Below are 13,255 nucleotides of genomic sequence, written 5' to 3'. Positions count from 1 at the left end.
TTACTTCTTTCTTACATTCTTTCTTTCCTTCTTACCATCTTCCTCTCTTTCTTTTTTCTTTTTTTATTGCTGCCTTTCAAAACGTATTTCTTTAATTCCCTTTTCTTTCTTCGTTTCATTCTTTCCTGCATTCCTTCATTCTTTTTTTCCTTCTTTTTTCTATCCTTATTTATTATGTCTTTCTTTGTTTCCTTCTTTTCTTTGTTTCCTTCTTCCCTTCCTTCTATCCTTCTTTCTTTCCCTTTTCCCTTTCAGCTTTCTTGTTTCCCTTCTTTCTTTCTTTTCTTTCACTCTTTGTTTCTCTTTTTTCTTTGTTTCCTCCTTTCTTTTTTAAATTCAAGGGACAATAAATCAATCAATCAATCAATCAATCAGGGGTTTGTAAAGCGTGCTACTCACCTGTGAGGGTCTCAAGGCACTAAGGTTGGGGGTGGCTCCAGATGAGTCGAAGAGCTAGGTCTTGAGGTCCTTCCTGAACCTGTGCAGGGTCGGGGAGCGTCTGATGTTCACAGGGAGTTTGTTCCAGGTTTTGGGCTAGATGTAGGTGAAGGCTCTCCTGCCAGTTCTGTTTCTGCGGATGCAGGGGACCTCTGCCAGGACAAGGTCGGCTGAGCGGAGGTTCCTCTTCAGGACGTGGAAGGACACTCTCTCGCTGAGGTATTTGGGTCCGATGTTGTGGAGGGATTTGTAGGCGTGGGTGAGAAGTTTGAAAGTGGCCCTCTTCTCGACGGGGAGCCAGTGGAGGCCTTCATGGAGCGGTGTCCCAAAGAGGAGTCTGGAAGCGGCGTTCTGGATGGTCTGGAGCCTGTGCAGGAGAATCTTGTTGATACTGGCGTAGAGGGCGTTGCCGTAGTCCAGTTAGCTAGTGATGAGAGCGTGGGTGACGGTCCTTCTGCAGTCTGGGGGATCCACTTGAAGGTTTTACAGAGGATGCAGAAGCAGTTGGAGCTAGAGGAGGCGACGGCGTTGATCTGGTGGTTCATGGGAGGGAGGAGTCGAGGATGATGCTGAGTTTCCGAGAGTGGTCTGTACTCCCTAGTGTGGAGGACCACCATGTGTTGTCCCAAGCAGAGGTGCAGGGGCCGAGTATGAGGACCTCGGTATTCTCTGAGTTTAGCTTCAGGCAGCGGCCCTTTATCCAGGCTGCCATGTTCTTCATACCTTCCTGGAAACAGAGTCTGGTGTCATTGGGGTTGTCTGTGAGCGAGAGGATGAGTTGGGTGTCGTCGCCGTAGGATACAATGCTGAGCCCATGCAGTCTGACGATGGCGGCGAGGGGGATCATGTAGACATTGAAAAGCATGAGGCTGAGTGATGATCTCTGGGGCACTCTGAAGTTGTTTTCCGTGTATTTGGAGAGGAAGGGCGGGAGTCTGATCCTTTAGGTTCTGCCGGAGAGGAAGAAGCGGAGCCAGTCGAGGCTGGCTCCTTGTATTCCTGTGTCGTGCAGTGTGGCTGCGAGAGTGCGATGAGAGACGGTGTCGAAGGCTGCAAAGAGGTCTAGAAGGATGAGGGCTGCGGTGTGTCCCTGGTCCAGTAGCATGCGGATATTGTCAGTGGCGGTGCGGAGGGCCGTCTCGATGCTGTGGTTTCTGCAGAATCCAGACTGGGAGGCGTCCTGGATGGAGTTTTCTTCTATGAAGGAGGTAATCTGGGCGTTTACAAGTCTTTCGGTGACTTGGGAAGGGGAGGAGAGAGATGGGTCGTAGTTTTTTAGGTCCGTTGGGTTGGCTGCTGGTTTTTTGAGGAGGGGTTTTACTTCCGCCAGTTTCCAGTAATCTGGGCAGATACCTGATCTGAGGGAGGCGTTGATGGTGCATCCTAGTTAGGGTGCAATGACGGTGGCGGCTCTGTGGAAGATGTGCAGTGGGCAGGTGTCTGTTGGGGCTCCTTCATGGTCCCTGTAATGAGTTCAATGGTAGGAGGCTCCCAGGACGTGATGGTCTGCTTATCGCCAGTGGTGGGTGGGGGGGTGGTGCTTGTTGTTGGCTCGCTAAAGTTGTCGTAGAGGGCCTAGATCTTAAGATGGAAGTAGGAGCTGAGCTTATCGCAGAGTTCTTGGGAGGGTGTGACGTCTGTGGCTTCGCAGGTGGGTTTTGCAAACTGTTGAATGATGTTAAACAGTATCTTGGCGTTGGTCATGTTGGTCTGGACTTTGTCTCTTATGAAGGTCCATTTGGAGTCTCTTATGCACTGGTGGTATTCGTTCAGGGAGTTCTTGTGGACGTTCGTGCTTTCGTGGTTTTCAAGTTTCTCCACATTTTCTCTAGGCATTTGAAGGTGCGTCTGGCTTCTTGAAGTTCTTTTGTGAACCATGCAGCTTTAAGAGGGCGTTGTTTGGCGGGAGCGGGGGTGCGAGCTTGTCGGCGCACCAGGAGATCCAGCGCTGAAATTCCCTGGCAGCAGAGTTGCACCCAATGGCAGATTGATTAGCTTTTTTAGGTCTGTGTTATCCAAGACCTTTTGATTTTACTAAAATGATGTGAATGACATAGTTATTTATAGGGTTTTAGAGCCACACTTCATTTATGTGTCTGTTTTTTGTATCGTTCACATTTTTATCCAATCCACTCAAGCATGCATCAAGGGGTAATGCGTCAGTCCAGTTTAGTCACTGGCGGACTTCACTATGAGTTACGACATGCTGCCCTTTCACAATGAGCACATTACCACACAAAGTACTTCCCTTCAGTGAGCACTATAGTAATGTGTTCTTTTATAGGCCAAAAACATTTCTGCCATTAGTCCTTTGTTTTGCAGATTGACGAACACCCAGTAGCTTCTTGAACAATAACGTTTTGCAAAAATCATGACAAAAAAAGCAAGATTTGCAAAAGGCTGGTGGACTAAGCCAGAACTATTGGACTTGCCGATGCTTATTCTTTTTCTTAGTTGCCTCTTTGGTGTCTCTGAACTCTGATGAAGCAGAGTAACTACTGAATCCTTCCAGCTTCCATACAAAAATGATTGTGACACCTTTGGAAGAAAAATTACTACAGTGCACAAATTGTGCTAAAGTAAAGTTACTGCATCATGAAAGCAAGCAGAAGAGAGTAGGTTAGATAAAATCATTCATTTAACCCCTTCCATGCGTCAGACGAGCTGGATCCGTCCGATACATAAGTGCTCATGTGCGCCTGATTGATCCCATGAGTCTGACTGCTCCTGTGCGTCCAACGCCATGGCACAGGGACCCCCTCTGCTGTGGGCACCAGAGGGATTCCCTCCCCCCTCCCTCAACAGCCTCAGGAGCTGGGGAAGAGCTTCCCCAGCTCCCAAAGGCTGTATTTTAGGTTTCCCTTAAATGACAATCAGAACGTATGTCGTGCTGATGTCATTTCAGTAATACAGAAACTGAAATGAGCCAAGAGGCCCATTTCAATTTCACTTTCTAGGTGATCAGGGGGCTATCTCATTCCCCTGAGCACGTAGAAAGTCAGGAGGGGTATCGTTGGAAAGGGGAGAATATCCCCTTTCCAATGGAACCCCTCGCTAGTGGATCCCTTCTTGGGGATCGCCCCAGGAGAGCAATCTGCCAGCAGGGATTCACCCACTAGGCACCAGAGAGGGGGAGCAGCCCACGGGGCAAGGGCCTTTTCTCACCCCATTTTACATTGGGAAAAATCAGTCTATCTGCCACCCCTGGGGGCCATATGGGGGCAGTAGTCCCCAATCTGTCCCCTGGGGGGGCAGAAAGCCCACTAGATACCAGGAATTTTGTCCCTATTTTAATTAGGGGTGGGGGCTGCCCAATATGGGCATACTAATGCCTCCACCCCCACAAAATTACAGTATTTCTGCCTCCTGGGAGGCAGATGGGGCAGAAGCCCACTAGACACCAGAGTTCTTTTCTGCCAATTAATTTAGTGGATGGGGCTGCCCAAGATAGGCATGCCAATGCTTCCACCCCTCCCCCACACACAATTCCAGTCTTTCTGCCTCCAGGGGACAGAAAGCACCCTAGACGCCAGGTATCATTTTTTTGTATGGCCCCTGAGGGGGGCTGCCCAAAATGGGCATGCAAATGCCCCAAGCCTACCACCCCCAAAGGAAACAAAAGCCTTTCTGCACCCTAGGAAGCAGATGGGGCAATAGCCCTTGATCTGCCCCGGGGGAGGGGGGGGGGGGGGCAGAAAGCCCACTAAGCACCAGGGATTGTTTTTTTATATATGTTGGGTGCCTTGAATAGGCATGTCAATGCCCCCACCTCAATATAAAGGCTACAGTCTATCTACCACCCCCGGGAGGCAGATGGGGCAATAGCCACTTATATATCCCTCCGGGGGGGAAGAAAGCCCACAGGCACCAGGGATATTTTTTTCCAAATTTCAGGGTGGACTGCCCAGAATGGGCATGCAAATGCCCCGACCCCCAGTGGCCCCTGAATCTTCCCCCTGGGCGACAGAGCCCAGTAGGCACCAGTGATTATGCTGGCTTTTTTATACATAAGGGTGGGGCTGCCCAGAATGAGCATCCAAATGCCCCTACCCCTCCAAAAGAATAGCTACAGTCCTTATTGCCCCCATTGGGGGCAAACCTGTATATTTTTCAGGCTATCTGAACAACACTGGTGCCTTGGACCGCTCCCAGAATGGTTTCCGTCCAGGTCATAGTACAGAGACCGCGCTTTTAGCAGTGAGTGAACATCAAGGGACCATCCTGGATAATGGACAAACTGCGGCTCTCATACTGCTCGACCTCAGCGCTGCATTTGACACGGTCTTCCATCAGATCCTCCTGCGTCGCCTAGAAGAGGCGGAGTGGTAGGTCCGGGCCTGGAGTGGGTTTGTTCTTTTCTATCTGACAGATCATTCCAGGTCTTGGCCCCCCCTTCCTCTCACACGCTCATGTCATCAAGCAGGGGGTTCCTGAGGGCTCTGCTTTAAGCCCTGTCCTGTTCAATCTTTATGTTCAACCCCTGGCGGCGGTGGTGGGGGATCATGGCTTGACCATGGTCTTGTACGCCGATGATACGCAGCTGGTGGTGGCCCTCTCTGATGACCATACTCGGGGCGCCAGGCATTTTCAGGGCGGCTTAGCGGAGGTCGCGCACTGGATGACCCCCAACTGCCTTCAACTTAATGCCAACAAGTCAGAAATGCTGCTGGTGGGGAGAGATAAGGGGCTTTGAAGCAAGCACTGGTGGCCGGCGTCTTTGGGCAGTGCCCCACTCCTAAGCCAGCAGTAAAAAATCTAGGGGTGTGGTTCAACCCTAATCTTGGGTTTCAGGAGCATACCAAGAAGATTGCTTTGGTCTCCTCCGGGGCCTGAGACCTATACTGGGCTTCTTTGATCCACCTACCTGTCAGTTGATAGTCCAGGCGACTATTTTGTCTCAACTAGACTATGCTAATTCACTTATGTTGTGCGCCATTAAGGCGGAAGTCACTCGCCTTCTGAGTGTCCAGAAAGCAGCTGTCCGAGTCCTCTTGAGGCTCCCCAGAACTTGTTCTGCAATGGGTGCCTTGCGGCGCCTGCACTGGCTACCCATGCCTCAAAGGATTCAATTTAAAGCATTATGCCTGACCTTCAAAACCTTAAAGCTGTCTTCACCCGAGATTTTGTCTAATTTGTTGATCCCCTATGTACCCACATGCCAGCTACGCTCGGCCAAGCAATTCCTGGCAACAGGCCCCCGGGTGAAGCGCCTCAGAGCAGGGGGTCGGTCGTTTCGGTCACCTTGCTGCTAAACTATGGAACTCCTTCCCTGTCCAGATTCGTCGGCTATATTGCCTGTTGTCCTTCCGTAAAGTTATCAAAACCTTCCTATTTCCAACAGTCTAGCTCTTGGTATCTACTGACACTGCTGCAAGAGCTGGGACGCCTCTTCTCTGAGGCAGCTGTACGCTATACAAAATTACCTAACATAACAATTTCTTAACCACTTGGCTGCTAAGGCAATATTTTACTCTTCATTGTTTTTCCATTGAAATCAATGGAAAGTCCATGACGAGTTACCCTTGTCATTAGCGGCGAAGAGGTTAAGACAAGACACCAAGGGGAATCCAGGATGGGGTGATTTGTGTGGCTCGCCCTAGATTCTGTTACCCAGACTCTCTTGCAAACCTCAAGCCATGTAAAAACCACCTTTTCGCAATATTTCAGTGATGGAAAGTTCTGGAATCTGCCCAGATCCACAAACTTCCACCCACCCGGAATTTCCTAAACTCTCCCGATAAAAATGGTACCTCACTTGTTTGGGCAGGCTTACTACCTGCGACAGGAAATGACCCAAAACGCAACGTGGACACACATTTTTACTGTGAAAAATTACCCTTTATTTGCAAAGTGCCTAGCTGTTGCGTTTGAACCCTAGCTCTGCCGCCACCTAGGGAAACCTAGATAACCTATACATTTTTTAAAACAAGACACCCAGGGTAACCCAGGGCGAGGTGACATGTCTGGCTCCCATCAGGTTCTGTTACCCAGAATCCCTTGCAAACCTCTACCTTAGTAAAAAATAAAAACACATTCTCCTCACATTTCTATGATGGAACGTTCTTGAATCTGCATGGATCCACAAAATTCCACCCACTCCACATTTTTCAAAGTCTTCTGATGAAAATAGCACCTCACTTGTGTGGGTAGACTTAGTGCCCAAGACAGGAAACGGCGCAAAAAGCAACGTGAACACACCATATTTTTACAGTGAAAACTGACCATTTTTTTGCACATTGCCTAGCTGTAGATTTTGAACCCTAGCTCTGCTGGCACCAAGAGAAACCTAGCAAACCTATACATTTCTGAAAACTAGACACTCAGGGAAATCCAGGATAGGGTGACGAGTGTGGCTCTCACTAGGTTCTGTTACTCAGAATTAAAGTTCAAACTTTGTAAAAACAAAAACACACATTTTTCCCACATTTCAGTAATGGAAAGTTCTGGAATCTGCGCAGATTCACGAACTCCCACCCACCCAGCATTCCCCAAAGTCTCCCTATAAAAATGACACCTCAATTGCTTGGGTAGGCTTACTACCTGTGACACGGAACGGCCTAAAACGCAACATGGACACGCCACATTTCAGCAATTCGGAGGCACTGGAAGGGGGGACAGGTGGAACCAGTGACTACCATGGCTTGTCAATACGTTGCAATGGCGGCAGGAACATTTAAGGCGATCACTTGTCTTCACTCTCGGCTGTTGCATGAGGGACTGCGACAGCTGGAAGGCTTGAAATTAAAATGGGAGGCTAAAATAGGCAGATCAATACCAGACACGACCTGGGCCCGCATTCTTGCGAGAACATGGAAGGGGAGTAGGAATGCACGTTTCCAGCAGGTGCAATTTTTTATATTGCACTGAGCTTACTTGACCCCAGGGAAGATTCGGAAATACTTCCGGATCCAGGATGCGGCTTGCCCTAGATGCTTGGAACCGGGTGTGGAACTGGAGCACATGGTCTGGAACTGCCCATTGTTGGGGCAATACTGGACTGAGGTTGGGGAACTCCTCAACGACGTAACTGACAGACAATTAGATTATGATATGGCAGTTTGCCTGCTACAGTGGTTCCCACACACAACCCAAAACCAAATTGACTGGCAAATTCATTGACCTGGGGTTATTATTAGCTAAGCGGGAAATCACCTGGCACTGGAAAACAAGAGAGGGGCCGTCGAGCAAGAGGTGGAGAACTGAACTATGTAAATGGGCAAGCAGTGAAAGCTCCATTAGATTGCGCCAGGCCAAACAAACTAATAATGAGAAAGATTTGGAAATGGCTAGGGCATGGGAGGCGTTAGTGCAGGCCTTGCGGGATTCGCAGGTGACTGATGAGGATCAATATATGTGAACAGTACATGTGATGCTTAATATGTATATTGTATTTTGAATGTTACCTGTATGACTACTATAATGCAGTAGTATATACATCTGGAATGTGCCCACACCAACAGCCAGGGGGGGAGGGTTCCGGGATTAGTTGGGAGATAACACAGAGACATATTTGATGAATACAAGTTGTGGATTGTACTTTGGAATGTATGATGATAAAAAACCTAATAAAATGTTTTTTTTTAAATGGACACGCCACATTTTTACAGTGAAAACTAACCCTTTTCTTGAAAAGCACCTAGCTGTAGATTTTGCACCCTAGCTCTGCTGGCACCTAGGGAAACCTAGCAAAATTATACATTTGTCAAAACTAGACACCCAGGGGAACTCAGGGTGGGTTGATTTGTCTGGCTCCCACCAGGTTCTGTTACCCAGAATCCCTTGCAAACCTCAAACGTTGTGAAAAAACACATCTTTCTCACATTTCTGTGATGAAAAGTTCTTGAGCCTCTGCAGATCCAAAAACTTCTACCCACCCAGCATTCCCCAAACTCTCTCCATACAAATTGTACCTACCTTGTCTGGGCAGGCTTACTACCTGCAGCAGGAAATGGCGCAAAATGCAACATGGGCACACCACATTTTTACAGTGAAAACTGACCCTTTTTTTTGCAAAGTGCCAAGCTGTAGATTTTGAACCCTAGCTCTGCCGGCACCTAGTGAAACCTACAAAAACTATACATTTTTTTAAACTAGCTGACCAGGGGAATCCAGGATGGGGAGACTTGTGTGGCTCTCACCAGGTTCTCCTACCCAGAATCCTTTGCAAACCTCAAACGTTGTAAAAAAATTAAAAACACATTTTCCTCACATTTCTGCAATAGAAATGTCTGGAATCTGTGTGAATCCACGAAATTTCACCCTCCCTGTATTCCCCAATGTCTACTGATAAAAATGATACCGCACTTGTGTGGGTATGCCTAGTGCCTGCGACAAGAAACTGTGCAAAACGCAACATGTACACATCACATTTTTTATGTGAAAACTGACCCTTTATTTGCAAAGTGCCTTGCTGTAGATTTTGAACCCTTGCTCTACTAGCAGCTAGGGAAACCTAGCAAACCTATACATTTTTAAACACTAGATATCCAGGATGGGGGACTTGTGTGGCTCTCACTAGGTTATGCTAGACAGAATCCCTTGCACACCTTAAAACTTTGTAAAAATAAAAACACATTTTCTTCACAATTCTATAATGGAAAGTTCTGGAATCTGCATGGATCCACAAAATTCCATCCAACTCGCGTTTTCCGAAGTCTTCTGATAAAAATTATACCTCACTTGTGTGAGTAGGCCTAGTGCATGTGACATGAAACGACCCAAAACGCAACATGGACACACCACATTTTTACAGTGAAAACGGACCCCTTTTTTTGCAAAGTGCCTAGCTGTAGATTTTTAACACTAGCTGTGCTTGCACCTAGGCAAACCTATACATTTTTTTAAACTAGACACCCAGGGGAATCCAGGAAGGGGTGACTTGTGTGGCTCTCAGCAGGTTTTATTACCCAGAATCCCTTGCAAACCTCAAACTTTGTAAAATAAAACACATTTTCAACTGTTTGTTTCTTTTTAAAAAAACCTTGACGGATCTACACAAATTACCCCTTGCTGAATTTAAAATTGTGTCTACTTCTTTTTAATGTATAGCTTTCAAGGATCCATTATTGCTTCCACACCCATTTCTACCATTAACTGGAAGGTTGTTGAAAGCACAAAACATAGCAGAAATAGTCTATGTCCCAGTAAAATGCCAAAACTGTGTAAAACTTTTTAGTTTTCTGACAAAAGTCAGTCTGTCCCTGAAAGCTGGGAAGATGGTGATTTCAGCACCACAAACCCTTTGTTGATACCATTTGCAGAGGAAAAAAACCCAACGCTTTCATCTTAAGCACTTTTTTCCACTTTTCCCCCAAAAACTAAATTTGGCTGTATTTTGGCTAATTTCTGGATTCCCTCCAAGGGAATCAACAAACCCTGGGTACCTTTAAAATCCCCATGATGCTGGAAGAAAAGGACACAAATTTGGCGTGGATAACTTATGTGGTCGAAAAATTACAGGGGCCTAAGCGCGAACTATCCCAATTAGCCGCAAAAAAGCTTAGCACAGGAGGGAAAAATGCCTAGCAGCGAAAGGGCTAAATTAGTTAGGTTAATGATTTACTAAGTTTTATTTGTATATTCAATGTGTGGTAGAAAAGTGAATGTGATGTCAGTTTCAATGAAATTAAATAGCTTTATGATTGAAAATGAGTTTAAAGACTCTAGAATGAAATGTTTAGTTCCACTATTTTATAGTTTATATTTCATGAACAGTATTCAATTTAGGCCTGCATTTTCCTCACTTGTAACTTTTTTGTTACTTTGGGAACCTCTGCCGTGAGAAACTGTCTTCTTGAACTCACTCGTGTTTCAGCAAAAAGACCGTTGTTGAAAATAATATACACTAGATAGTTCGATGGCTTACGCGATTATCACACCTATTTGCTGTAATATGTGTCCTTTTTATGCTGCACGAAAATCACCCTATACGAACTGACCAATGGATGAGGTGACCCAAGAGGTGTCACCCTGGAACTTGTGGATTGATATACCCTGTGTGACAGAACGAAGGTGGTGGAACTTTTGGAGAGAGACCCTTTCCTTTTCTTTTGGAGATCTTGCTCTTTTACGGACACTGTTGGCTGTGTGAGCTATTCCTGGACTTCTTTCTCTCATGGGAGAGAACCTTTGAGCTTGGAATGGTTCATGCACTTTCCTGAACTTTCCTGGGATTTTGGTAATTGATGGTCCAAAAAAGAATACATTTGATTATTCTGAACTCCTAAATGTAATTCCTTGATATATTTACTCTTCATAAAAATGACTGATAAAACTAAACCAACCTTAAATCCTTGTTCTGTCTCTCTGGGTCTTATCTTCAATTATTGATTGTGAATTCCAAATGAGTATTAATGAGGGACGGGTATCTAAAGAGAGAGAGATCTCTGGACAGCAGTCAAACGTTACTATTCTGCATAACTTTAACTGAAATATTGGTTTGTATGACTTTAATCCAACTGAATTTCTTCAGATTTGGTCTAGGTGGGATAATTCTGTCCTTGCATAGCGTAGTGTTGAGGGTTATATATATGACCCTAAGGACTAGTTTGTAGGTCAGTCATCCAATTCCTGGTCCTCATTGGATAACTGGATTGGATCCCCTATATATCTAACCCCTCTCTGCACGATTCAAGATCCATCGGAGGACCAAGTAAATGAAACCTGAAGTGAGTATTGGAAGACAAAGTAGAAAATGAAATGGCCCAGTGTCGCTACAACACCTCCCTGCCTATCTTTGCTTAAAATACTTACTTGAAGGTAGTATTTTGTAAAACATTCCTGAAAATTGTGGATACTTTCATTCACAGGGATGAAAAGGTTGCATCGATAAACATTGCCCCACAACTTCTATGTAATCTGATGTATCAACATGTCGCTGTTACTGAATTATTTCAAGTTCGTACACAGCAACTAATGTAATTCGTTGCTCCTAACTAAAATAGTAATAAAACAGGTTGCTTTACTTTTCTCTGTCGAATAAGCTGTTAGCATGGAAAAGTATTAACAAAATAAGATTCCTGTTTGATCCAACAACAATGTTCATAAATTTGTGTTTTAAAAACATTGTGCATTTTCTGCCATTTGTCTAAGCAAGCGAAAGACAGTAAGTAGCCGGTCATTCTTTCCTAAAATGATCGTAAAACGGCCGTACAAATGAAAGGTCACTTGAAAACGACGTAGCAGACTTTTTTTTTAAAACGCTCACAGCCGCGAAATAAACATTTTTCTTATAATCATTCCTACCAGGTAGCGGCGGCCAGTACTGTGCACTTGTCTTGCTGCTAACTCTCGATATTAGATTTGACATTGCCCCGGTTAATAGAGTCCACTGTTCAGGGTCACTGTCCCATGTCGTACGGTCTTTAGCCTTCGCCATATCTAAAACACGGTACGGCGTACCGGAGCAGCAGGCCGCTCTTTCGATGAGAAGTGTAGAGAGGACGACTTCTAAGGCCGACTGGATGAAGCTTTTAACTGTAGATGGCGGCGCGCGCTGGCGTAATAGCTGAAGACCTCATCACGATCACGTTCACGTTCAGTCTTTGCCGGCTGCGCGCCGCTGGGCAATATCTCGCGCACAGAGAGCAGGAAGGCCCTCAAGTTCTGTCGCTGGAGTAAGCAATGTAGACCTTGGCGCCAGTCATCGACTACGACTGTTGCATATACACAGGATACACTAGGATTTTATGTATTGCGAGCGGGCAGAATTAACAAATCTGCCTAATGCCAGCGTAAGAGGTTAGATTAACGCGTTTTCATACATGTCAACATTTTAGAAAGGTAAGTGTGAGATTTTGAAAAAAAGACGTCTAGGGTGTGTTTATATTTGACGATTGACTTCTGTTAAAGCGGAGGCAATTTGAGGCAAGAGACAGGTAAATAAGGACATTTTGGGCTTAAAATATGTGAGTCTCCCCCTTGAATCGTGTCTATTGGCATATATGCACTTTGGGCCTATCCACCGTATCACCTCTCGTACATGAGTGTAGCGTCCCCAGCCTTGTAGCACGTAAATAGATTATGCCACAAACGAAGCACAGCATGACACGTCTTAACCGATTACTGAAAAGTACTGCATCATGAATTTTATTTACCACACCCAGGGCAAGATGTACGACCCTTTTTTGCGGCCGCAAATGGGAAAACCTCTCATTTGCGGCTGCAAAAAAGGGCAATAGCATGTACAAATGTGTAGCGTACAACACAACAAGATAGCTGATGGTGTTGCAAGTAGTAGATTTATTATAACAACAAGGGCCCGCAGTAGCGGGACAAACAACTAGCGTGAAAGAAGTCAGCTGTCATCTGACAACCAGAACAGGTGACGTCACTTAAATACATTCCTAACATTCTATGGTGATGCGTTATGACGCTAACAATAGGAATGGAAAACATACTGTATGACAATGTTCCATAACAGCATAACACACAACATCTCCCTTCCTCCATGAAAACATAACCTGAATTTATTCCATAACATAGTCCTTAAATCTGGTAGGCAATTTTGTAACTCTGCCCGATCTTGAAGGTTGCCCCCCATTAAGATGGTTACTAACAACACTCATACCAGTTACAGTATTTTCCTCCCTCTCTGCTTCATTGTCTATCATGGAATCTTCCTGAACTAAAGCAGTGCCCTCAAAACTGGAAGAACGTCTGGCTGAGTTTCCATCAGAACCCAATGACGGTCCTCGACCAGCATTGGAATGTAACATTTCGGGGCCACTAGACACATCATCCCATTCTAGGACACTATCATCTAGACTTCGTTCTCCCTCTTCTGCTTTTCTCATTATGATTTGTTCTTGTCCTGGTT

General features: G+C 45.7%; 1 protein-coding gene across 1 annotated transcript in view; it reads right to left on the bottom strand.

Moving 5' to 3' along the window:
• The window catches only part of LOC147712585 (AMP deaminase 1-like), a 2,876,771-nt gene extending 2,864,956 nt beyond the window's left edge, over positions 1-11,815 (bottom strand). Inside the window, exon 1 of the mRNA XM_086923285.1 lies at positions 11,683-11,815. Coding sequence (XP_086779411.1) covers positions 11,683-11,815 — 133 coding nt within the window. The remainder of the gene's footprint in view (positions 1-11,682) is intronic.
• Between the last annotated feature and the right edge of the window lie 1,440 nt (positions 11,816-13,255).

Source organism: Lissotriton vulgaris, chromosome 5 (genome assembly GCF_964263255.1).
Source record: "Lissotriton vulgaris chromosome 5, aLisVul1.2, whole genome shotgun sequence".
Classification (NCBI taxonomy): domain Eukaryota; kingdom Metazoa; phylum Chordata; class Amphibia; order Caudata; family Salamandridae; genus Lissotriton; species Lissotriton vulgaris.
The sequence above is the reverse complement of the archived record's forward strand: the minus strand, read 5'-3'. Positions and strand labels throughout refer to the sequence as shown.